The sequence below is a fragment of the Sylvia atricapilla genome, chromosome 2 (genome assembly GCF_009819655.1).
Source record: "Sylvia atricapilla isolate bSylAtr1 chromosome 2, bSylAtr1.pri, whole genome shotgun sequence".
Taxonomy (NCBI): domain Eukaryota; kingdom Metazoa; phylum Chordata; class Aves; order Passeriformes; family Sylviidae; genus Sylvia; species Sylvia atricapilla.
This window is the reverse complement of record NC_089141.1, coordinates 65,559,380-65,584,150: the sequence shown is the minus strand read 5'-3', so window position 1 is coordinate 65,584,150 and position 24,771 is coordinate 65,559,380. Positions and strand designations below refer to the sequence as shown.

The 24,771-nt window shown below is 39.5% G+C and overlaps 2 protein-coding genes across 3 annotated transcripts in view; both read right to left on the bottom strand.

The window, feature by feature from the left end:
- Positions 1–3,635, bottom strand: part of LMO7 (LIM domain 7) — a 131,923-nt gene extending 128,288 nt beyond the window's left edge. The window contains exon 1 of one of the 2 annotated variants that reach the window (XM_066313394.1): positions 3,521–3,635. In XM_066313394.1, the coding sequence (XP_066169491.1) occupies positions 3,521–3,589 (69 nt within the window). In that variant the 5' untranslated portion in view covers positions 3,590–3,635. The remainder of the gene's footprint in view (positions 1–3,520) is intronic. The other variant, XM_066313395.1, reaches the window with a different exon arrangement.
- Positions 3,636–9,508: 5,873 nt separating this feature from the next.
- Positions 9,509–24,771, bottom strand: part of UCHL3 (ubiquitin C-terminal hydrolase L3) — a 42,160-nt gene continuing 26,897 nt past the window's right edge. Inside the window, exons 7-9 of the mRNA XM_066313393.1 lie at positions 13,640–13,715; positions 10,990–11,048; positions 9,509–9,736 (exon numbers count right to left, since the gene is read on the bottom strand). Coding sequence (XP_066169490.1) covers positions 9,653–9,736; positions 10,990–11,048; positions 13,640–13,715 — 219 coding nt within the window. The 3' untranslated portion in view covers positions 9,509–9,652. The remainder of the gene's footprint in view (positions 9,737–10,989; positions 11,049–13,639; positions 13,716–24,771) is intronic.

The following is a 24,771-nucleotide window of genomic DNA, read 5'->3' as shown; positions in this document are numbered from 1 at the left end:
TGAGGGAGAGGGACTGTGTCTCTCCTTCATTCACAAGGGTGATCTTGGTGCTGGACTGCAGAAAGGGAGAGGCAGACTGCCCTCCCACATCTTGAGGCAGGAAGGCAGTCTGGGATATTTAATAGCTGGGGGAAGAATGCTTTGGTTTGGAGGAACAGCTTTTGGCTTGCTGAAGTTATAATATGGAACAGAACACAGTAAAACAATTTTAACCCAGCTATTTCTAGCTTTGGCAAATGAACTCTACCTTTCATACAGTGAGAGAAAATCCTGAGCTGGAAGGGGCCCACAAAGATTGAATCCAGCTCCTGACCTGGACAGGACAGCCTCAAGAGTCACACCACGTGCCTGAGAGTATTGTCCCAACATTTCTTGAATTCTGCCAAGCTTGGTGCCATGACCACTTCCCCGAGGAGCCTGTTCCAGTGTCCATCTTTGGGTGAAAAAACTTTCCTGATATCCAGCCTAAACCTTCCTGACACAACTTCAGGCTATTCTCTGGGGTTCCATCACTGACCACCAGAAAGAAATCAGTGCCTGCCCTCTGTTTCCTCTCCTGAGGAAATTATAGACTGTGGTGAGGTCTCTCCTTGGTCTTTTCTTCTTTAAGAAACCATTTCCAAGCTGTGGTGTTCCGATGTTTTATTCTCAGCGTGCACCATCTGCCCAGCTGAGGTGCCAAGTGAAGGCTGAGTTTGATCAGCACCACTTGCTCCAGGCAGAGCTCAGAAAGTGCCAAAAGTCTCAGATGCAAGAAGCCAACATCACTAACCAGTGCTGGCTTCTGTAGAAAGGACACCTGAGAAGTGCTTGAGTCTTGCACAGAAAATGACCATTCTTTCCCTCAAAGAAGACATCCTCAACAGGCAGGTCCCCCAGTGACTCCAACTCGTGTAACTGAGACAAAGCAATATCCCCTCCCAATTCCCAACATATGAAACACAAGAGGTTGGGGACCACACTTTAGGAGGTCTTTGCACTGTGAAAACTACAGACCTTCTGTAGTTTTGTAGACCTTATGTAGACCTTGTCTGCATTATCATAAAATATGCCTTAACAGGAAGCTGAACTGAAGAACAAAATCTTTCTTTAAGTAGCACCAGATATCAGATGCAATTTTTGTGGTTATTATTCTTAATCAAGCTCTTGCACTTTTTGGGTTTAGGTTGCAGGCAGCCTTGGGGGTTATTTTGTTTTGGGTTTGGTTTTTCTTTTTTTGCTTTCTTTGGGGTTTTTTGGGGGTTTTTTTTAAGCATAAAAACTAGAGACAAATATTTGAGCTCCCATGAGCCAGTGGCTGCCCTACAGGACGGAGAACTCAGCTGGGAACAGGCAGAAAAAGAACATGACCAGGACACCGTTTTGTCTCACTAGAAACTTCAAAAACATACGGGGTAACATTTTTTGATGGTTTTGGGGTATTTTCTACTCCACTTAGCATCTAACAAATACAGCTGCTCATTCCTGTTACTAAAAACCCCCAGCTTCAAGGTTGGAGGTTTGTTTTTTTAAGTCTCAGAGTCCAAAGAGTTCTCCATTGAAATACAGGAATATGTTAACAAAGCTTTCATTAGCAAAGAGGGGAAAGAGTAACAGTTTACAAAGATATTTTGGCTTGTTCCTTTAAATACATAGTAGCTAGTGTCTGTATGCTTTCATCTCCTCTAATGTTAGGGAAAAGCTGGTACACAAAACCATATCAAAACATCAGAAGTTCAAGTTCATAAATATTTGAAAATCTGCCTCATCTTCAAAACTAATTGTTTAATCATTAGTTTTTGACCAAACTTCACTCTCAATCACGTATACATCACTTTGTTTCACCAAGACTCATAAAACCTTGGGACATGCTTCATTACCCTAAAAATATCATTACTCTTCCATACAACAACGGAAATGGTTAGTCTTGGCTTTTAATCCATCTGGATGTAAAGAGCAGAGAAACAACAAACCTCTGAAACACAAACCTCATTTCATAGGGAAATAAATATTTACATTTTCCTTTAACATTATGGAATTCCTAGCATCCTGTTTATCAATACCTTAAGGTCTGCAAGTTACTTGCTTTACAATAAAATGTTTGTCCAAGGGGTAAACTCAACAGTTACTTGAAAATGAGAACAGCTTTCACATATCAAAGGACAGCCACACAAATTAGACTGGGCAACGGGGAAGCTGAGCATATGTTTTTTCCCCCCTGTGCAAACAGAGCACACTTCATACTCACATCACTTTGTTAGAGCTCCGACATGCTACTGGCAGGCAAAGACACAAAATCTTTTGTAGAAATGGTACGACCAGCCAGTAGCATATGAAATCTAATAACAATTAAAACAAATCTCCAAACCCTTAAAATAGGATTTTCAAATACAACATTACATCACCTTAATGAAGCTTTTTAAAGTAAGCTTCGCCAATTTAAAGAAAGCAATGCAAGAAAGGTATACGTGAGAGAGGAATGCTTTAATTACTTAAAGTCACAGCTACCTCTTACAAAATTGACACATGGGGAAGCCAGGACTGCTATAATTACCTTCCTTCACAGAGGACACAAAACTGACACTTGCAGAGGTCATTTACGATACCCTTGCCTTTGGTGCTCTCAGTCCAACATTCTCAATGGATTTTAAGCACTAGATGTCATTGTTTTACAGAGAAAACAAAGAAATCTGAACTCAGGTCTAGAGAAGCTTATAAAGATGAGGGGTAAAAAGTAACAAACACACTTTTTTGAAAATTTCCTCCTTCCAAAGTTACTGTGATGGTGGTTCTGACAACATTCATCTCAAGTGACCAAGCACGAAGAAAGAACCTTCATATGTTAAAACATATGTAAACCAGCACTCTAAAGCTCCTCTTTAAAAGCACACCACGACTCTAAGGGAGGCTGTTCAGTATTCCTAACATTTCTCAGCTTCCGCGCCATCAGCCTGGCTTGCTCAGCCGATGCTGCCCTGGTCATACTCGGGTACATCCAGGAGGAACCTCCGTCCCCACGCTTTAGCACGTACCGCACCTGTGTGACTGGGGGTAACGCTACAGAAACACGGATATTTACGTCAAGCGCTATGTGCAGTCAGACAATCATGTTTAAAAATAGGAGAGAAGAAAATGAGTGTTAATTTCAGGTTGCTCTCTGTCCTGAACTCTTTCGAGACAGGAAGGAGCGTCTTTAATTCAGACTGTCTCGGAGCAAGCGCTACAGAAGTAATTTACAAGATGGCAAGAAATTATAAGCCTTAATGACAGGAGGGCAACCAAGCCAGCTTTTAATTTGGATTGCGAGGAGGGGGCGGTGGCGATACTGCACAGACAGATTTCTGCAAGTTGCCACGATACTTTCTAAAAATAGCAGTCCGCAGCTGCCGACAAAGACCCAAGGTCTGGAGCCGCTGCCGGACGCGGGGCAGCCCCGCGGGAGCGCGCTCCGCCGTGCGGGGGCTGCGGCGGGACCCCGGCCTCGGGCAGGGACCGGCGGGGACGAGGGGCTGGCACCCAGCAGGACCGAGAGACGCCTCACCTCCAGCCATCGCCGGGCTTCGGTGAACGCCGCCTGGAAGTCGCACTCGGCGTCCTCTCTCCCGTCCATGGCCAGCAGAAGCGAGCGGGGGGCGGCCGGCGCTCGGCGGGGCGGGGGCGCGGGAGCGGCCGCTGTCATTCAGCCGCCTCCTTTTAACGCTGCCCGCGCCGTCTCCTCCCCCTCCGCCTCCTCCCCGCGGAACTCCCCCTCCCGGGAGCTCGGCGGCCGCAGGAATCCGGAGCGCCGCGGGCGGTGCGGCAGCGCCGGGACCCCCGGGGCAGCCGGACGCCGGGAGGGGCCGCGGCCCCGCGGCGGTGGCGGCTCCTCCCGCCGGGACGCGGCGCCCCTCGCTCTCCCGGCCGGTGGAGGCCGCCCCCGGCGACTCCCGCCCCGGCGCATACCAGGAATAGCTGGGGACAATCGCACCTTTCAGGGCCGGCCCCGGCCCCCGCCACCTGCCGCCCCGCCCGGCCGGGACTGCCCAGCGCGCCGCCGCCTCCCTCCCTCCCTCCGGCGGGGCCGCGGGAGCCCCGGGAGCCGGGACAGCCTCCCTCGCCTCCGCACCAGGGGCGTCCCCGGCAGGCAGCGCCGCGATCCCGGGGAAGCGGCTCCACGCTCGGCAGCGTTGTCCCGTGTGGGAACGAACTTAGGGAGCCTTTTCCACAGCTACGGGAGATATGAGAGGTCCACACTTTGTTTTGAGGGCCTTTCATACAAAGTGTCCGAGGCAGAGGTGCCCAGGCTGAGCTGGAGCCCCGCTGGCCTCAACTCTGGTTTAGCCCACACTACCCACACTAGTGCCCATTGCTGCGGCCCGTTCGTGTCCCTGTCCCCAGCTCAATGCAACAAATTATTTGCCACTTCTCCACCCCGCACGCTATCCCAGGCTCAGAGCTAAAGCCCAGTCTCAGGACGGCCCGACCGTGGACCTGGGTGGGAGCTGCGCTGAGCTCTGCCCGCTGCCGTGACCTCAAATGTGGGCCAGGTTGGGATCACGCTGTGCTGCAGCAGAGTCATCCACCCTGGCGGAAGCACGGGAACCAAGAGGGAGATGGTTTGCTGGCTGAACACAGTGAAATCCTTTCTTCCAATAGAGGGGTGGACAAGTGCTAAGCAGAAAAGTATCAGGGGAAAGAGCCATTTTCTCTAATACTAATCCACAGCATTAGGTTGTTGTGTTTTGGCTTTGGTTAGTTTGAGGTTTTTGGAGTACTAGATTTCATTTTTACATTGTATTTAAGCTCTCTACTCCTACCTGAAAGGAGGCTGTGGCGAGGTGGAGCTCAATCTCTTCTCCAGGTAATGAGCAACAGGACAAGAGGAAAAATGGCCTCAAGTTGCATCAGAGGTGGTTTAGATTTGCAATAAGGATAAATTCCTTCAATGCAAGCACGGTCTGGCATTGGCATAAGATGCCCACGGGTGTAGGGAAATCACCATCCCTGGAAGTGTTCAAAAATGTGTGGTTGTGGTGCTAGGGGAATTGTTTAGTGGTGAATATGGAAATTTTACTTTAACACTGAGCTCAATGATCTTAGAGGTCTTTTCCAACCTTCACGATTCTATGATCTTTCCCTACTTGAACTTTTTGTAGTATTTTTTCTTTTCATGTCTTCTCGGTAGGTGAAACAGAGTTGCTGCACACGTCTTTTGCTTTTTTAGCCCATGGCAGAACATACGTAATTTTTAAAGGACTACTGAGAAAAGATAAGTTAAAACTTGTAACTACACACAAATGTACTTCTCTTGAGATGTTTACTCGGAAACACATCTTGTGTTTTACAAAAAACCCTCTTAGAATGGGGAAGAGGCATTTTCAGAGATCAATGAGCCAAGAAGCTATGAGCCATCCTTTTCTGCAGTATATGGAAATCAGTGTGGCTGATGTTACACACAGGGGGGAAAATGCAGTGACTCTGGCTGAAATAAGTTCCACAGGAGATGTTTGACATTTATTAAAGCTACAAATGTATAGAAGTTATGTAGTTAGCTCCTCACCATGGTATGATTTGAGACATCTATGCTGTACAGCCAGCAAGGAATAATACGATAACCAAAGCTGTAATTTCGAGGGGTTTTTCCTATCCTTTTCTCCTGTTCCAAGCCAGATCAGCCACAAGACCAAATACAAATGAAGAATCTGCATTTTTCTTGAGTGGGAAGCCTGAACATCAGAAAACAACCCTCTCATCTCACTGTTTAACATCCATGATTACAAAGGTTAAAAACATCTAAATATAATATGTATCAGCTGCTGCTGCTGCTGGCTGACGTCAGTTTGCATTACCTGAGGTTACCAAACGTTTTTCTGGAGAATTACAGCAGCCTTTCTCCAGTTTTTAAATTCTTTCACTTCATCCAAGAATACAATGCTTGTCCCTAAGTAGGAGAAAGTAACTAAGAATTCTATAAAACAGGTCATTCAAAACAGGTCATGTTGAAAAAAAAATCACATTTCTCACTTAATTCTGGTTGCTTTATTTCAGTTCATAACAAATCAAATAACTTTTCTTACAAATGAAGCATTCAGTGTTTTAGATCAAGTAATTCTAGTAATTTGATTAAGTGTTTAAGTAGACTTCATGGATCACAGCAACTTTCAAGTCGAAGTTCCTCACTAAGTAAAAAAAGTTCCAACATGTGAATCTCATTCTCAAAGTGAATTTTAAATTAACTGTCACAGATAAATTATCTATGTAAGCCTGAGCAACCAAAATAGTTTTATTATTCCTTTGCGCTAACAATGTAAGTCACCAGAGTCCTAGATCAGAGAAAGATTACATATACCAGATATGACTGCTAATTGTTGCTGTCAAAAGTTACAAAAGTAATATTGTTCTACTTGACAAAAATAAACCCTTTCAATGTGTGTGCTCCTAGGGATAAGTCAAGCAACAGTTTACGTCATATTCTTTTCAAGGAGAGTTCTACAAATATTTGACACAATAATATTTTTTACCAAGGCAGGCTTTTTTCTTTAAGGAGAGACCATATTTATTTTGTAAATGTGGGTTGTTAAGTGTCTTTATTTTCCAAAATATACATTTCAATGTCAGAAAACAACTTTCTTCTTCTTCTGTTAACTGAATCATGCAACCACGATTGAAAGGAAAGGGCATTGTACTGGTTATTAAATTATGATTTCTCAACAAAATGTCTGTAAATAACATAGGAAAACCTGCACCAATATACTTAAAAGAGCTTGAACAATCCTGAGTGCTTAATAGCACATCAGCTCCACTCAGCTAAAATTAATGTAAGCGTGGAGCATGCATCATCTCCTCACTCCTACACACACCATTTCCATAAGATGGTGTGTACAGGCGGCCCAGACTGCAGAGGCTGAAGAGGGATTTCCTGGCACTGCATGCCAAGCCATGCTCCTCCACACAAAGCTGTCAAGGCTCTGGCAGAGCTGCACAAGAAAATGCAGTGTTATTTTCTTCCCACAGAGCTTGAGCTACTAAGCAGAGATGGTACAGCTCAGGCTATGATGCAGATATGGGGGCATTGCAGAGCCAAAAGCAAAAGCACCATGGGGTCTGCAGGGTTTTATAAACCTCTAATCAGGACCTGGCTTGACATCACAAGTCACTCTGTTCTGACCTCACCTCACTTTTTTTATCCATGTTATTCAGATTCTGTCAATGGCGGAGATGTTGCAGCAGCTTGTAGATCCCTTTATTCCTGTGCTCCTCGAGACAGTGCCAAAGCCCGTGCCAAAGGATGGTCTCACAAGCTCTGGAAGGCTGTTACACTGTATGTCAGGTGAGATGCAGGGCAGTCTTTCACAGTTTCTACCAAGGGACCACGCAGTGAGCAGGTACAGCTCATCATAAAATCTAGTGCATTGCTGCTCTTCCTTTGGCATCTCAAAGCAATGTTCATTAAAATGCACCATCTTACATACTGATAAACCAGAAATTAACACTGAAAGTAAAAGAGGGAAACTTTACCCTGCAGAACTACTGATTTGAAGACTATGTAGATGCTAAGCAAAACTACAATATTGCCCAAATATTAAGAATTCTTATTTCTAAGTTTTCACTTAAGATTCAACATGTATTTTTCATGTAACCACCTGAAAATCCCAGCGTAACCACAGAAAATCCCATGTCACATTTTCTATTCCAACCTTATTATCCTTTGCCCCAAATTTGGCTAATCAGTCCTTGTACCCAACAAGGAGCTCCACTTCTGAAGGGATTTTGCAATAATCTTCTGAACACTGAAAATCATATATGATGAGACCATTTCCCTAGAGCAGACAATTGATGTAGCTTGTTTAACAGCTTTGAACTGTACTTCCTTTCTTTCCTCACTATCCTAAAAGGGCCTTATCTATATTAACTATGGCTTACTTGAAAGGCAATCCTCCAAGTCACCATTAGCTTAAAGTATGCAGTATCCCAATTCAGTGCTGACAACCTTTATTTGATTTTGCTGATATTAGCAAGAAGACAACACAGCTGGTTTGGTTACTAAAGCCTCTGATTTTTATTTAAAAGCAAGTTTCAGGGCTTTACTAATGAGCATGGCAACATAAAGCAAGTCTTAATGATACTGCATTTTATTGGGGTGAAAAAGCAAAAGCTTCAAAAATAGAAGCTCATTAGTGTCATTCTTCTCCTTTGCTTTACCAAGCAGCTCCCTTATAGAAAACAGACTGTTGTTGTTACTGGACTCTCCAGGTGATATGTTTTAGACAGACACCCCAACTTTTTCTTTAGAGTGCAAGTGATGCTCTTAAGTGATAAAACAGACTCCCAGGCCTCTTTCTTTTCTATAAAGAAGGAAAACTCTGCCAGAGTGCTTCTGGCATAACCCCATTCATTTTTCCTGCAATGACAATTGATAGAGAATGAAAGCACTCTCCGGGACATGGAGGGTTCAGTTTCCTTGGGCAGCAGGTTTGATTGGAAGGTAACCTAAATTATTCCACTTCAAAGGAGTGAATAAGGAATAATTTTCCAGAATGTCAAAAACATGCACAATAACCCAAACCAATCTTCACAAGAATCCTAAAGTGTTAAGATTGCTTAGCTAAAAAACCAGACCCAAACCCAAAACCAAACAAGAAAATCAAACTCAAAACAACCACAATGTTACTAATTCAGGTATAGAAATTGGTCAACAGTACCTTAAGATCAGTGGGTGAAGTGGGAGGCATGGCACAGAGGAAGGCTATCACATAGCATTCAGTAATGCCACCTAACAAACTTAGAAAAGATATTCCTACAGGGGAGAAAAGTATATGACTTTCATGGCTGCCTTAAAATCTCCAGTCTGTTTCTGTTGTTGCTAAACAAAACTTCACTACAGCAATCACCACCTTTCTATCATTTATTTCAGTTAGGTGAGGTACTTCACGTTGTATTCACCTGTGTGTGCTCTCCACAGTCCTACCATTTGAATTACTTAATATGCCTTTTTGGTTGAAAAAAATCCATGTCATTTTTCCACATATACAAATAGCAAACACTGGTTTAACTCAAGTTTCTTCGACAATTTATTAACATTATTAGACTTGAGAAACAAAGTGAACTTTTATACAAAATGTAAACATTAAGAATTTTAAAATGTTAGTGCTCACCAACAGTAAGAATAGTCCTTTTTCTGCCTATTTTCTGCCATATATTTATTTATAAATAATGGACTGAAAAAAAAATGTCTTTGTCACTTGAGTCACCTGAAGTTCTTTTAATATTCTTGCACCATTATAAATAAAAGATGGAGATAACCTCATACTCCAAGTTTTCAGCCATTACCATACCACATACTCCACTCAGAATGTCACCTGTGCCTGATACAAATGGTAATTGTGCTCTGAAGTAGCACATCATTATTATGACGAAATATCACACACAGTAATTCCTAAAACTTTTAAGGGGATGGAAGGGAAAAAACCCACCACATAGAAATCTTGCACAAAATGCATGCCTGTATAGAAATACCCGAAGTTGCTGTAGGAACAAGCAGCAAAGTATAGCAAGGACAAATGCAAAGTTTATTCCACGTATGCTACAATTAGTCAAGATGTTAGGGAAGTATCAAAATTTGTACTATTAACATATGGCAACAGTTTTATTCTTACAATACATTGCAATAGAGTTGCCTCACTGGAAAAGGCTTTTAAGCTGCAGACAGTGCAATGGCATTAAATCTTAATTCTTCTGGGTCACGTTCCATGAATTTCTTGCAAACTTCTATTGCATCCTAGAGGAAAAAAAGTACAAAGAAATCCCAAATGAAAAACGGTACAAATCAGATTTGTTACAAAAACCCAAACAAAGCTTAACTGAAATACGAAGATATGCTTTATCCAAACTATGCTCAAAATGGATTTTTCCATAAGGGTTTACTAAATAGTGTGACAAACCTACATGAACTGTATTTCTGATGTGAGTTACCACTCCTCAAGATTACTTAAACTGCTCATATGGGCAGCCTAAAAGAGTAAAAGTTTTATGAAGGACCTTAGCAATGATGATTTTTGTGACTGAATATTACTTTGTGCAGCAGATGTGTTGCTTGTCTGACTTTCTAAATGCATCTCTGAAGTTTGCCTTAACTAGTACTGCTGCCTTCAGAAATTTCTCCTTTGTTTCAAGATGAATCTAAGCTGGGTGGGGTAATTGAAAAATTTTAAGTAACTCCTTCATCTAGCAATCTGGAGAACACATGTTATCAGCAAAACCAGGAAAAAGCCACATACGGAATAAGGAAAGCTTTATCCAATTTCTTCCCTGTCCAAGCAAGCACCAATTGTTTGCAAACTTTACAGACATTAGTCTATGCTTCTAAACTATAAATTTATTTTGGATTTTGTTTGTCTTTGTTTCTCTGGTTTCTTGCTTTTGTAATGCTAATCCAGTCTGGAAATCATAGATCTATGCATTGTCTTCTCTCAACTTCAACATCACATCGTTCTGCGGAGATGACAGTTTATCCTCCCAACTCAATGTATCCCTTTCCAATTTGTTTCTCAGCTCATGACACAAAGAAGCACTCAAAAGAAGCTGTGAAAGTGGAGAATGATTATTAGCAAGGGTCAGAAAGGAGATCAACTTCTGTCTAGTGTGCTACTTATCAAACCATAAACCAAAGGAAAGAGAATGAAAAATTATAACTTGTCAATCTGCATACTTCTTGTTAGAGGTACAAATTGAAAGGAGCAGGAGTATATGAAAATGTAAGCACAGAAGCTAAGTCAGTCTGAACTTGTGTTATAGTTAACCCTTCTGACATTTATGTTACGATGCTCTGTCATCCAGAGCCACAACATAAGTGTCCCAAAGTATCTCTTTTCAAACCTAATTTTGCCTCACCATCTCACTCACTCTATTCCTCATCCAACTATAAATACAGCTAGACTTTTATAGGTATTTTCATTTATCTATTTTATAAATTTTGTGGAAATACAGCAAGAATTTTGTATAACACCATTTAAGAAGGTTCTCTATCCCTACCTCTAAAAAGGAATCATCGCTGGTTTCACCATGGTTTATTGGAAATGGCTTGCGTCCATCTGTTGAAAGACAAAGTGGGATTGAATAATACATTCACAAAATTATAAAAGCCTTTTATTTCTAGTTAAAACTATTTAAACACATTTTTTGTACTTCACTTTCAAAAATGGTATCTAATTTTTCATAAAGTTCACACATGCACCTAGCTGTTCCCTGGTCTCTTCACTGCTGACTGCTTCTACCAGTGACATTATATACAGTGTTGCTTTTAAAAAATAATCCAGTCAAAACAATGAAATATTTTTCAATATTTAATTTGAAAACTTCCAAGCTGTAAGTTGTTGTACTTTTAGTGCTAGTATAGTACTTCAGTTTTTCAAGTAGAGTAGAAAAATTTCAGCTAGGCTTGATGGATTTATGCAGACAGGCAGCTGTATGTCTGTGGTGTTTGACAGCTGTGATCAGAGACTCCACAACAGACCGGAGTAGCAAACCCACCATTCTGAAGACTCTGGCTTCACTGAAAATGTTTCTGTTACTTAAAATAAATTAGCAAACAAAGCCAACAGCTCTAAGTATTAAGTACTTTCACAGCATTTAAATAGGATTGCTATAATTAGTTTTATAGGGTTTTTTTCTTTTCTTTTTTTTTTTGCATTTCCAATAGAATAATGCTTGTTACTCTCAGCATTTAAAAATACTTTCATTCATATAAATATGCTACAGGTTACTTGCAAAGAGTTAACAGTATGAAAACTTAGGTCAGTGTATTCCAAGTATTTGCTAAACCAAAATCACTTTTGGCTCTGTCTTCCCTGTAAAAGGCTTTTCCCACCCCAAAGATGCCACCAAAGTTGACAACACTTCCAAACTACATTTTCCATAACTAAAAATAGATTTGATGTTAGAAAACTTTTGGATTTATATGAACAAGATGTGTTTCATTATTGCAACTACCATGACTGAAGATACAAGTTAAAATCCTCAGAAAATGCCAGGGAAACAGAACTGGATGCCCTGCACTTTGGCAATCTAAGTGTACCTTAATTTGGGGGCTTTTTTATGTCCATATTGGCAGAACAACATTTTAATTTCATGTGCCTATAAACAATGTGTTTTCTATGACAAAAACATCATATGTATTTAATATCCATGTGCTTCCTTAGCATTTTCAGCATGCCAAAGCCTACATGCTGCCCACACCATCTGAAGCCAGTGCATCAATCGAATAACCTTCTTCTAATGAGTTGAAAAACCTTCCATTTTCCTACTTCTAAGTTGGGGTTTTTTTTGCTTCCTTCCACTGGTACAGAGAGAAGTTATTTTGAGAACAAAAGAAATGCTATTGACATTCCACTGTACAGCAGACCTAGATGCCTCTTCTCCTTCTAATTTTTTATTTTAAGGAAAAATTCAAATGGGGTTTCTCTTGCATCATACCAAGAGAAAATAGGTAAACATGTTCATCATAGCATGTAGTCTGCTTTTTAAGCAGCATTAATTAATTGGACAATGAAAATGTATCATGGAAATGGCAGCACACAACCAAAATAAGTGCAACTCATCCCTTATGCCTTGAAATTTAGAGCCATAAAATATTTATTGCATTCTACAGAACTTACCTTTTTGATCTAGTCTGCTGACAGATACACAGCATCATAAAATATGTGTGTCTATTGGTTATTACTTATCTCTGGTAATATCCCTTAGATCAACTTAATATTAACATAAACACTTCTTATATATTGCTTATGCCTCATGTTGTGATTACTTATCACCTGTTAAGGGCATTGCTTAATTACATGTCGATTTTCAAAATATGAAAATCTTACCACCATAAAATACTGCAAAAATTATTTTAGGAGGGATTAGTGACATGCAGGTTTTAAATCCTGATCTGCCTCCTGGATTTCTGAAGAGCCTGCTGGAAAACCCAGTTGCCCAGCAACATATTTAAGACTGGAGTCATTAGAGAATATCTGAGCAAAACTAAGTGCTACCCAAAGAAGGAAAAAAATAGCTGTTTTTCAAAAAATAAGGACTACTGTTGCACAGTTAACTGTCTATTGACCACAAAAAGAGGAAAAAATGACCAGACTATTACAAACATGTTTCAGAATATTAATATCTCTTAGTATCCTGGCTACGTACTTTGAGTTTAAGCAGTATCACGCTACTTAATAATATAGCTAACATTTCTGAAATGGCACACAGTTAATTTCATACCTCCACAAGCAGTTCAGGAACATAAATATAACAAATGTCCTGTGAAATTTTGATTCTTTATTCATTTTTCTTGCTTCCTGTCCTTATAAATGCCCATAGAAGTTTCAAGGCAGTCTAGTATTCTGTACCATTTTATCTTAATAGGATGGATTTGAGGGACGAGGAACCAAAACCAAACCAAACCAAACCAAACCAAAATAAATTAAAAACTCCAACAAAACCCCAAACAAACACAAAACCCAAAACACCAGTGGGAAGAAGGCTGCAGTTGTTTGAAAGAAATCCCCAGATCCCTAATTGCAGCTGGAAAGAACCTAAGCCCTACATAACATCAAGAAATCTCTCTGAAACTTTGACAGTTAACAGCATCACTACTCACATTTGTTTCTAGCAAATGGAGAGAATGGATAAAAGGTGTTCTTACCCAATTCATAGAGATGACCACCTACATTAACTAATGCAATAAAGTGAAGATCTACTTTCTCATCTATACTTGGTGCCTGCAAGACAAAACAAGACAAAAAAATTTGTGTTTACTAAAACTTATCGTTACATGATTAATGAGCATGTATCATCATAATATGCAAAACACCTGGACAAAAGAAATCACAATTGGGGAGCACATTCTGGATCTATACAGACTGGCAGAAGTCAAGTGCAAAGAAACTGTCTGCATCATATTGCAATACAAAGAAACTGTCTGCAATGCGTGTATCAGTAAGAGTCCATGCAGAAAAGTATCTGGAAGTATTTCAGATTGTAGCTCTGCATAAAAGCTCTACTTTTCATTGCTGAATTAAGAGTAAAATCAGCTCAAATAACCATTATAAAAATAGAGTTTCATATAAATAACAGATCGATCACTAACTATTCACTAACCTATCTCCCTTTACAAAGTAATGCAGGACTCAACTCTGAACCTGTAATATTTTACAACTGAAAATCTTCACTTGGTCACAATCATTTTTTCCTCATAAGCCAACCCCAGTTAACCAGTTTCCTCTTCGCAGGCAGTCAAAACAAACACATCTTAGGTGGGCAGGAAAGATAATAACCAGAGGTGCCCAGACTGAATTTTCAAAGTGGCATCATACCCAGTAAGGACTGAAGTACAGTGACAGCACCAAGTGACATGACATAAAAAATATCAGTTAGTAAAAATCTACCTAGCCCAGTACTGTGCTGGCGACTTCAGCAAGCAGGAAAAGCTTTTGCAGAAGTTTATGGGCATGCACAGCACGGCGCTCCATCCACCAACACATGTTTCCAGCACCTGCTGAGCAGGGGTGTTTGAACCTGTGAGCCAGAAGATCCATCACCACTTCTGAGCCAAAAGCTCTATCACCACTGTTGTGTTCAATAGCAGTTGATGGCATTAATTCCACATCAGTCTGTCCAGTCTGCACCTGAACTTTGAGCCACAATTTAAGAGCATACTGTTTTGAGCAAATAAGAAAAAGGAATTCAGGGTTTTTTCTATCAAGAATCTGACTTGTGTGACAATGTATTTAATGTAATTTTCTTTCATCTTTTAATTACTGCTAGGCTTACATGAATTTGCTAGAAGCTTCCAAAAATATAAAATCTTGCCAGAAAGGAATTAGAGTGTAAAATAAGTTGTAGAACCTCAAAGTCATGTCATCTTTTAAAGACTGGGTTCAACATTTCCTTTTTGATGATGACCATGAAAAAAGACTTCAAAAGATGATATAAGTTGAAGAAATGTGGCAAACAACCAGAACAGAGTGAGGGAGGAGAAGTCACCGCAAGTCCTTAAGATACATCAAGGCCAAAGAACATAGCACTGTGGAGGAACTGCCAACAGCTTACAGAAATTCTGTGTAGCAAACTCAAAAATCAGGGAAAAAAAAAAAGAAAAATAAATCAAAAAACCCACACAACTTCCTCTCACTATCATTTAAGATTTATCTCCATGACCAGTTGAAAGTGTGAAAGGCACAAATACCCTGTTTCATCACTGTTTCAGAGAGCCTGGAATGGAGAAAAGGCATTGTGGCCACTGAAGATGAGGCATCTATCAAAGAGGCAGGAGGACCTTTCCACCAGAAATTCAAGCAGTCTACGTGAAATAACCTTGGATAATTTTGTTTCATAAAAGGTCAAACAGAGCCAGGACTTAGCAAAACCAAACAGCCCCAAGAACTTGACTACCCCAGTTGCCAACTTCAAAGGACCATGGATTTCCATAAAACCACACAAGACAGTAGGTAACATCCAATGGCACCTTGTTGTTATTGCTATATTGATCACTCAACTTGTTCCAGACATCTAAACTGCAGTGCTGCAAAAGTGTGCAGGCAGGCAAGGCTGAGCATGCTTGTCAAACTGTCACCTAATTCCCTTCATAGACATATCATTTCATAGCTGTTCACTTATCAATTAAACATATCAACTAAGAAATCTGGGTTTAAGAAATTTCAGGGGAAAGACCACTGCCAGTTAGTGTCACTTTAGGAAGGAAGTGGTTTAACAATTTAAAGCCTACATCAGAACATACTCTACATGGGCTCAAGGTGACATGAAGTAGGAGAGTACATCACTATTTCAGAGGACTTTCTTGTTGACCACATTTAGAAACAAGAAATAGTTGCCCTTTTGACCATTTTGGGTGTTATGTTCTTTGTCAAACTCTAATAAACACTCTTTCTCTAAAGAGACACCATTGGCATGCTTGGAATGCTGAGTCTATATATAGAAAGAAGATGAATAAGGAAGCCATCAAAAAAGCATGATTGACTTTTCATAAAGTTTACTTAGAGACAGACTCCTATAGAATCCTGCTGTGTTTTTGTACATGACTAATCTAAATAACATGCTTTCATTGTGCTATTGCCATAAACCGTGAGAAATGTTGTGTTTTTACATTTTTAATTCCCCAGCCTCAGAGAGAATGAAAGTGCCATGCCATTAAGTTTTCTACCATATGTTCTAATGCAGGCAGTCTCCTTCCATTGAGATTTCTTTTCATCTAATCTAGATAACACTAAAGTTTATCTGCTACATTTCCTGAAGAATTAGGATTTCAATAATTTTTGACAGAAAAATATTTGCATAATCATAAGCACAGAGAAACAATAGGGACACAATGACCTAAAACGCTGGATTATAAAAATCTGTTGCTTATAACTTAAGCAAACAAGTAACTGGATTAATCTTTCCCAATGTGATGAATCTGATTCAAACTCCCTCCACTCCTCCCCTCCTTAGGGAAAAAAAACCCTAACACATCCATATGTGTGCAAGCACACTCACACACACACAGAGACACCACTTGAAAAGCCTAGTCAGGCCAATTTCCCCTTCACTGAGAAGCCCTAGAAATTCTAGCTCTTGACCTAGAAGATTTTAGATTTCAAAGGAATGGAAAAAAGAGGGAATGTTAGCTCCAGGATGATGTCTTTTGTGGCCTCCTCGAAAAGCTACACCTTTGGCCAAGTTTTCAAGTTCCTAATGAAGTGTCTATGTCAATGCTTAAAAGAACAAGGAGCATAACTTTCAGAAGTCTGCCTGCATGTGCATCACGAGGTAGTATTGCTTAGAAGGGTTACAGAGAATTTTCTCTTGATTACTCTTCTTGTCAAAGACCACAGTAACAGAGACATCAATCAAGTGTTGAGATGATCTGTTCCTCTAGACTTTCTCACTTAAAAGCCCAGTCAGTGTGCAAAAGGAAAAAGCACATTTGACGGACCACATGTATGTATGAACCACAAGGAGAAAGACAAAGGAGTCTAAATAATGTGATTGTCTAATCAGGATTTGGAACTAACCTATGGGATTCAAGACTCATTTTTCAAGTTTTCTGAAGAGCTGTCATGTTTACATGACAAAGCTTATGTTTTGGCTGCAATCATAGTAACGGAAGTAAGGTTTGGTAATTTGGGTGAGCAGACATAATTTTTCCAATTTATTTCTCCAAACTAAAAACATGCTAAAAAATAAAATCCAGAACACTCAAAACTGATTTAAAGAAGAAAAATACAAGAAGTTCAGGGCTCAAAGTGATGGTTCTGAGAACATAATCTCAAATGTAACTTTTTCCCAAGGAACTAAAGTAACATTCAATGATAATAAAACAGAATATTTTCATGAATACTCAGTCACACACACAAAGGAGACAGCCAAGGTTGTCTTTCCTCTAATCTTGGATACCACATTGAAAACACTTAAATATTAAAGTCCTAGTTTTTCAGAGAATTTGACTGTTTTCTCTGCTAACCTGGACATTGAAATTGACTAATAAACAAGACCTGATCTTTGTGAGAAATGAATTTGAATTGACTTGTCTCAGGTCAATACCAATTAGTTCATGCTATTGAAACAGAACCTCTACATTTCTTCCTGTCTCAACTAGCAGATTTCAAATCTGTAATTAAAATGGCACTTCCCAAAGCTTTACAATACAAATGATAACCCTTCCTATGCCTTCTTGTACTAAGCAATTCCTCTAGTTTTACCTTTCACCACTTCATGCTGCCCTCTCCTCATGAAGTAAACCAATTGTGGCACTAACCTTCGAAACTCAGTGGTACACCCCATATCACTCTTTGCCCCATCATATTAGCCTGTCTAATGAAGTATATTGCATCATCTGCACAGTTAAGTTTGCACTTAGACCATTATCCAAATCTAAAAGCTGGTATTTGATTTTCATGTATTTGAAATCCTTTGATCTTCAAATGTCGCTAAGTCAAGACAAAACTGTTTGTCAAATTTATGTGCAACTGGCTTCTTCTCCCAAAAGCTTCATTTCTGGGACAAACTTACAACTGGGGAAAAAAAATGGTCTCGCTCTCATGGATCCACTGAACATGCCTCACCACACCCTGCTTAAAATTTATTTATGAAAGACCACATTATAAAAGCAGATTTGGTTTTATGTTACAGTTTTCAGGCAATTTCTTCCAACTATATATTGTATTTTTATTATTCCATTACACTTGCTTTTGAAAGGTTGAAAAGAAGCAAAGCAAGAAGCCTCACAAACCAGTTTAGTAGAATGCTTTACAATACAGGTAGTGACTGGGAAAGGAAAAAAAACCCACCACTTGATGTTAAGTCAAGAAACTGGCATCAAGAGTTTGTCGAGTTATGGAAGAGTACTGAAGATTGATAGGGAAGAATCTGCAGGAATAAAAAAATTCAGACACATCTGGTTGAAAGATCATGAAAAAAGCAGCTACAATTTAAAGAGAAGAAAAAACCTTAAGAGGTTTATCTATACAAATTCACTCACAAGGAATTACAAGAAGCCAAAGAAAAAAATATCCAGAAAAGAATACTAGGTATAGTTTAGATTCAGTGAATTCTGAAGTAAAAGGGAAAAAGTGATGCAGTTGCTGTTGAGTAGATCAGACATCTGTAACTTTGCAGCATGGGATCTGTTTGGGCAAATATACTGTGTAGGACGGTGAAAGGCATTTGGGTCTCAGTTAAAGAACTGCAACTAAAACAAAGACCATTGGAATGACGGTCACAAGTTTTTAGCAAGACTGTTTCTGGCTTTTTCTCACAAAACAGTGACATCTCTATGCATATCCAATATACTGCAGTGAGTTTGACATATAAAAGGCAGCAAAACCTAAGGCAAGCAGAGACACTAAAAGAATAGATGAGCTAGAAGAGAAAATGACAAGGACAGAGGGAAAGACAGCATTACTCAACAAGCATGCTGTTAGCTTATCTTAAAAATTGGCCACATCTACTGCAATTTATCAGGTTTGCAGAGAATGTTTCAGGACAGTATTTTCAATTTTTTCCTCCCTCTTATTATATATTCTTAACTCATCTGGAGACCTACTCTACAAAGACGTATTGGATCTGGCTGAGATGGAGCTCGTTTCCCCAGAGCAGACCTCACAGTGCTGAGTTTTGCATTGGTAGCTGGAAAGGTGTTGATAACACCCCAGTGCATTGGCACTGCATTGGTACACTCTTTCCATCCCCTCCAGCAGTAGGATGGAGGTGGACAAGGTCCTGAGAGGGGACACAGACAGGACAGCCAACTCAAATTGGCCAAAGGGATATTCTGTATCATATGAAGTCTGCTCAGCAATAAAAGCTAAGAGAAAGGAGGAGGAAAAGGGGGCAGGCATTAGTTATTGTGACATTTGTCTTCCTGGCCAACCACTACACATACTGAAGACTGGCTTCCCAAGAAGTGTCTGGACATCGCCTGCTGATGGGAAGTACACAATAAATCTTTGTTTTCCCCTGCTTTCATGTGAAGCTATTGCTTTATTGAACTGCCTTTATCTTGACATATGAATTTTTTTCCTCTTATTTTCTCTCCACTCTGGCCTGCAAAGGAAGGGAGTGACAGAGCAGCCTGGTGGGCATTTGGTGTCCAGCCAAGGTCAACCATCATTGAAGTTGAGGAGAGTTTTCAACTAGGAAAATACTTTTATTCAAAGAGCCTAGAAAAAGTCTCCCACCATCAAAACTTTTGCTCTAAATTTTGAAACAATCTTTTTTCTGTCTGTCAATGTTTTAGTAGTAGAAATACGCTCAGAACTACAAGAAAGTTCAACTCTATTTTAAACACAATATACAGGATTTCCCTTCCTTAAATTCAAGAGCATAGATTTCTTAATGAAAGCAGTACTAAAATGCTCATACATTTCTCATACACTGGCCTCATGCAACGCTGAGCAGTTCAGCCTCTTTGTACACCTAGCAGAATATCAGAGATGTACTAATACTACTTGTTGACAGGACATTAAATACTATCTTGTCACTAAAATTTTACCAAGCCAACTGAGACAGCTTTAATGCCAAAAATAAAATGTCAAAACTGATTTGTTGCATATATATATTAAACTAAAGTAAAAATAGGCTGTGTTCTTATATTTCTTGTAAGACATGCTATACAGAAGCATAAAGATGAAAACAAAATTTAGTTACCAATACACATCAGACTATAAAGTATTGACTGATAAATCTTTGTGTATAGGCCTTGCAATTTTAATCTGTTGGATGACGACAAGACATTAGGGGAATTAAGGTATAATATTTTAAAATCTTTTAGCAGCAAGCTTCTGTTTTGCCAAATAGAGCTGCATTGAAAGCTAAACTAATTTTCTGAATATTTTTAAAGCAACTGCTCACTGCTAGTGGATGAGGACTTGTTTTTAGATATGTTCTGAAGTTAATAAAATTCTCAGCTTGGTTTTCTGCTATAATAACAACAGGTTATGCTTCAATGTCCATCTTTAGATAAGTCATTGTTTATTTACTGCTGAAGTAAACTCATGCTCAGTTAATGCTTTTGTTCTAGGCAGGCACACTCAAGCTCAAGTCTCCTTCAGTAAGTCTTTTCCTAACAACAAGCACAGATAAGTCAAATTCAAACAAGATCCCAATTTCAAATTACAGAAATATGACACAGAATTTTCCAAGGTCTGCTAAAAAATAAAATCCCCAGGTAAAATGTCAAATGTTTGTCAATGTCAGTGAAACAAATGAGGGGGAAGAAGCATGAATTGGGAAGAATTGAAGTAGTGCCTAACTTCACGCCTTCTCAGATCCCAAAACATTTAACTAGCTCCAAATGATAACATCAAGAATGTTGCATAGTTCTGAATATTACATGAGAGCTAGATACTTAATAAAAGGAATTACTATTCACATGAAGAGAAAAGAGTCTGGGAAAAGGCCTCATCTTGGTATTTATCTGGCTAAAAATACAAAATCTATAAAGAAGTGGAACCATTTGACACTAATTTTTAATAGCAGTAAAATGTTAAGGATTTCCACATGTGCAAAGACATCTGAATAAAAAAGAAAATTATTTGGACCACATTCAGAGTAGTTATTTCACCTCTGTAAAAAATCCACATATCTCAAAGAAGAATTTCCAGGAACACAGGTGAAATGTGATCAGTATCAAAAAATGACAAAAAACAAAATCACTGTCCCAGTTTTGCATTTAAGACCATTAACTTCTACATACAAAGATTTCTTTTTCTATTCATGTATGCACTAGAAGTGTGATCACTCCTTAAAAGCAGGATGAAAGAGCACTGAAAGACTTTCAGTTCAGTGTTTCTACTTGTGGCCATCAGGCCTTTTAGAAACATTGGCTACTCTGTACATATAAATTTTTTTCCAGATTTTTAAGATACCTTTGTGATCTGTGAGTGAAGAAGAAAAAAAGTATTTGATGACAAGCTTTCCTTATAGGAAGATCTTCCCTTTCAACTACAATGTTTGCCTATAAACTAGATGAAGAAACAAGATGTCAAGTGTGAAAGTAACCAGACTCTTGGGATTAAAGGAAACATTTTATCATTACTGACATACCCAGGGATCATCAACCAAGAGTTAATGAAAGAAAAGGAGACTAGGTTTAGGATATGAGAACTTAAAACCACGTTTCAAACACAGAAGAAATAATACCATGTGGCAAAAATTTACAAGCCCCTTGGTTTAGCAGATCCAAATGAAAGATCATGAAGATGAGGTGAAAGAAGAGGCTGGATGTAGAGCCTATGGCAAAAAAAAATCGCCACTTCATGAAAGGCAAACTTCTATGCTTTGAAAATGATTTGGCATATGTATGGAATCAAAAAGACCTGGACAGCAAAGCATGGGATGACATACTTTTGCTGTCTGACATGGTGGAAAGGGAAAAAATAAACCAGGAAGAAAGAAATCCTAAGAATGGTTGAGAAAAGACCCCAGCAAAACATAATGTTTTGAAGACTGAAGCTACATGGCAGAAGGCCAGTGGTGTCAGAGTAAGAAAAGACTGAAGATGGACTACACTTACAACAGAATGAAGCCCGACAGATGGAAGGCGTATCAAGGGCCGCCACCGGCGCAGACGGATTGACGGACTGGGAGCCTTTGCAGGACCTACATGATTACGTTTGGCCCAGGAGAGGGATGCAGAGGGACACAATGGTGAGGCCTTCGTTCTGCTGTGGCTAACCTGAGGCTGCGATGAGCATGGTGGTGAAGACAGCGAGGACGATGACGACTACATAAACATTAAAAAAGAACATACTTAGCCCACTTAAACTGGAAATAGCATCCCTGCAACTGCAGCAAATAGCAACTGCAAAAGTGTCCACTGTTGAGTATACTGTCCTTTAACTGCTCAAATCACACAGATAATAATCAAGAATGTGTTGAATTCGTATGAGAAGACAAAAGAACACTGCAGAGACATTGTTCAAATCTGAAGTTTATAGTCAGATAAGCTAGAGGTTATTCACACCCAGGGAACTTCACAATATGAACACAAATTAACTGACTCATTCAAGAGACAGAATGTTCGAAATTGAGGAGGGAGGGGATTTAAGCATCATTTTATGGAAGAAATAGTTAAGAACAGAGAAAGAATCAGTTTTGTCTACAGCTACAAAAGCTGTGAGCAATAGTTCTTTGGCAATTCGGGAAAGCTAGATTGTGCTACTCTGAGATTTAAGATGAAACAAGTAACTATGGTAACAGAAACCAGAGTTTCTCTACTGTTCCATGTCTAACATAAAAGGAAAGCAAAGGAAAAGGGAAGCTTACCGTGGTGAGGTATGCAACTTCCTAAGTTTTTCACCTATTCTTCTAAATTAGCAGGCCAGTGGCAGTACTGCCATTAACACTCAGGATCCCTTTAGTATCCGTGGAAGCAGTAGGACTATGTTAAACCATTCAAATTGTTACTATTAGAAGAAAGACCATAGAAGTATTAAAAATGACTCTCAGCTCCAATTGACAAAGTCATAGTAAATATATTAAGACCAGAAAGGACCATTGTGATGATTTAGTTTTGATCTTCTGTCCCACACAGGCCACAGGACCAAACAAGTTCAAGTTTTGCTAGGATCAGAGCACACTCATAAAACAAAACCAAACATTCAAGCTTAACAATTTTTTTACTACTGAAAAAAATCAGAACAAATAAAAAATTCAATCAGACCTGTCTATAGCTACAGAGACAATAAATAGCATATTCATACAGCTTACTAAAATTCATAATAAATGAAAATGCAACCTTTTTAGGCCTGTTCAATGATGATATAACATGATACAAATCTATTACATCATTCATCTGGCCTCAATGCCAAGCCAGGAGCTCATCTTCAGCATTTAATGCACTATTATCTTGGAATATATAAAAAATCCCAGTGTTATCTAGAGCCTTTCAGAGAACCCCTCTCCTTCTGTCAAGACATGAAGTTCATCTTTTGTGCTAATTACACAGTTTTATTTAGCCTCAGAAAAACACTCCTTGTTTGAAGCTAATCTAAAGGGCGATCCAGATTGTCCTGTGTTGATGTCTTGTGCTTTAGTATCTCTTGATCTTTTTCCACCACCTGTAGGTTTTGGGATGTATTTTAATCACAGAATCATGGAATGGTTTGGATTGGAAGGGCCCACCTTAAAGATCATCTAGTTACAATTCCAACCATGGGAAGGGACACCTTCCATTACACCAGGTTGCTCACTGAATTTGGCCTTGGACACTTCCAAGCATCCACAACTTCTCTGGGCAACCTTTTCCATTGCCTCACCACCCTCACAGTAAGGAATTTCTTCCTAATGTCTAAGCCCATTGACTTTCAGTTTGAAGCCATTCCCCTTTGTCCAGTCACTACATGCCCTTGCATAGTCTCTCTCCAGCTCTCTTGCAGGCTCCCTTCAGGTACCTGGAAGGCTGCAATCCCATCGCCCTGCTATTGTCTTCCATATCACTGACAGACTGTTTAATAGCACAGGTCTTAGAACCAATCCCTGCAGAGACACACAAGTTAACACAGTAACTCATCACTGACATCCCACTTATCTACCCTGAGACCTGCCAGGTTAGGGTAGGCAGAACAGAATCTGCAGTTCAAGGTATGTACCAAATTACACATTCAGTGGAATGACTCCAGTAGGGGCTGTGAAAACCAAGCATTAGATAGCTTCTCTGAAAAAAAATATTTTAACCCTTATTAGTCAAAATAACTCACTGTAGTGCCAGTCAAAACTATTTACTTTCTTTGTATTATTTATTATTTTTGAAGCAACTGATCTTAGTTCTCTTTGTTCTTTTTTCTATCAGGAGTGGGACAATGAATTGGTTCTTTCTGCTCCCATATTGTTGACCTTAAAGAAGGAGAATAGGGTTAGGAATTCTTCATGAAGTGCAAGCATCAAACACAGTAGAAACTGTAGAGCTGAAAGACAATCATGGAATTTTACCAACTCTCATAATTCTCCGGACATACATGTCCAGAGAATGCCGTTCTCTACAGGTTTGTCACAGTTAAGTTTTTTTCCTTTAATTTCAAGCATTCTGATTTACCCCCTACATCTCAGCAGCTCCTCATAAAAGAGGACAAAACTAGAAAAACTCCAATCCAAAAACAGAACTACATAAATAAAAATGAATTAAGCAATGACAATACTTCAAGAAGACAGAAAGACTTACAAGAGCCTAATGGCTATTACAGTCTATCTTCACTACTGACTGGAGTTTTTTCATATTCTTCACTTGAAAAACTGAACTAAAATGAGATGTTTTACATTTAGATAACGTATCAGATGGCC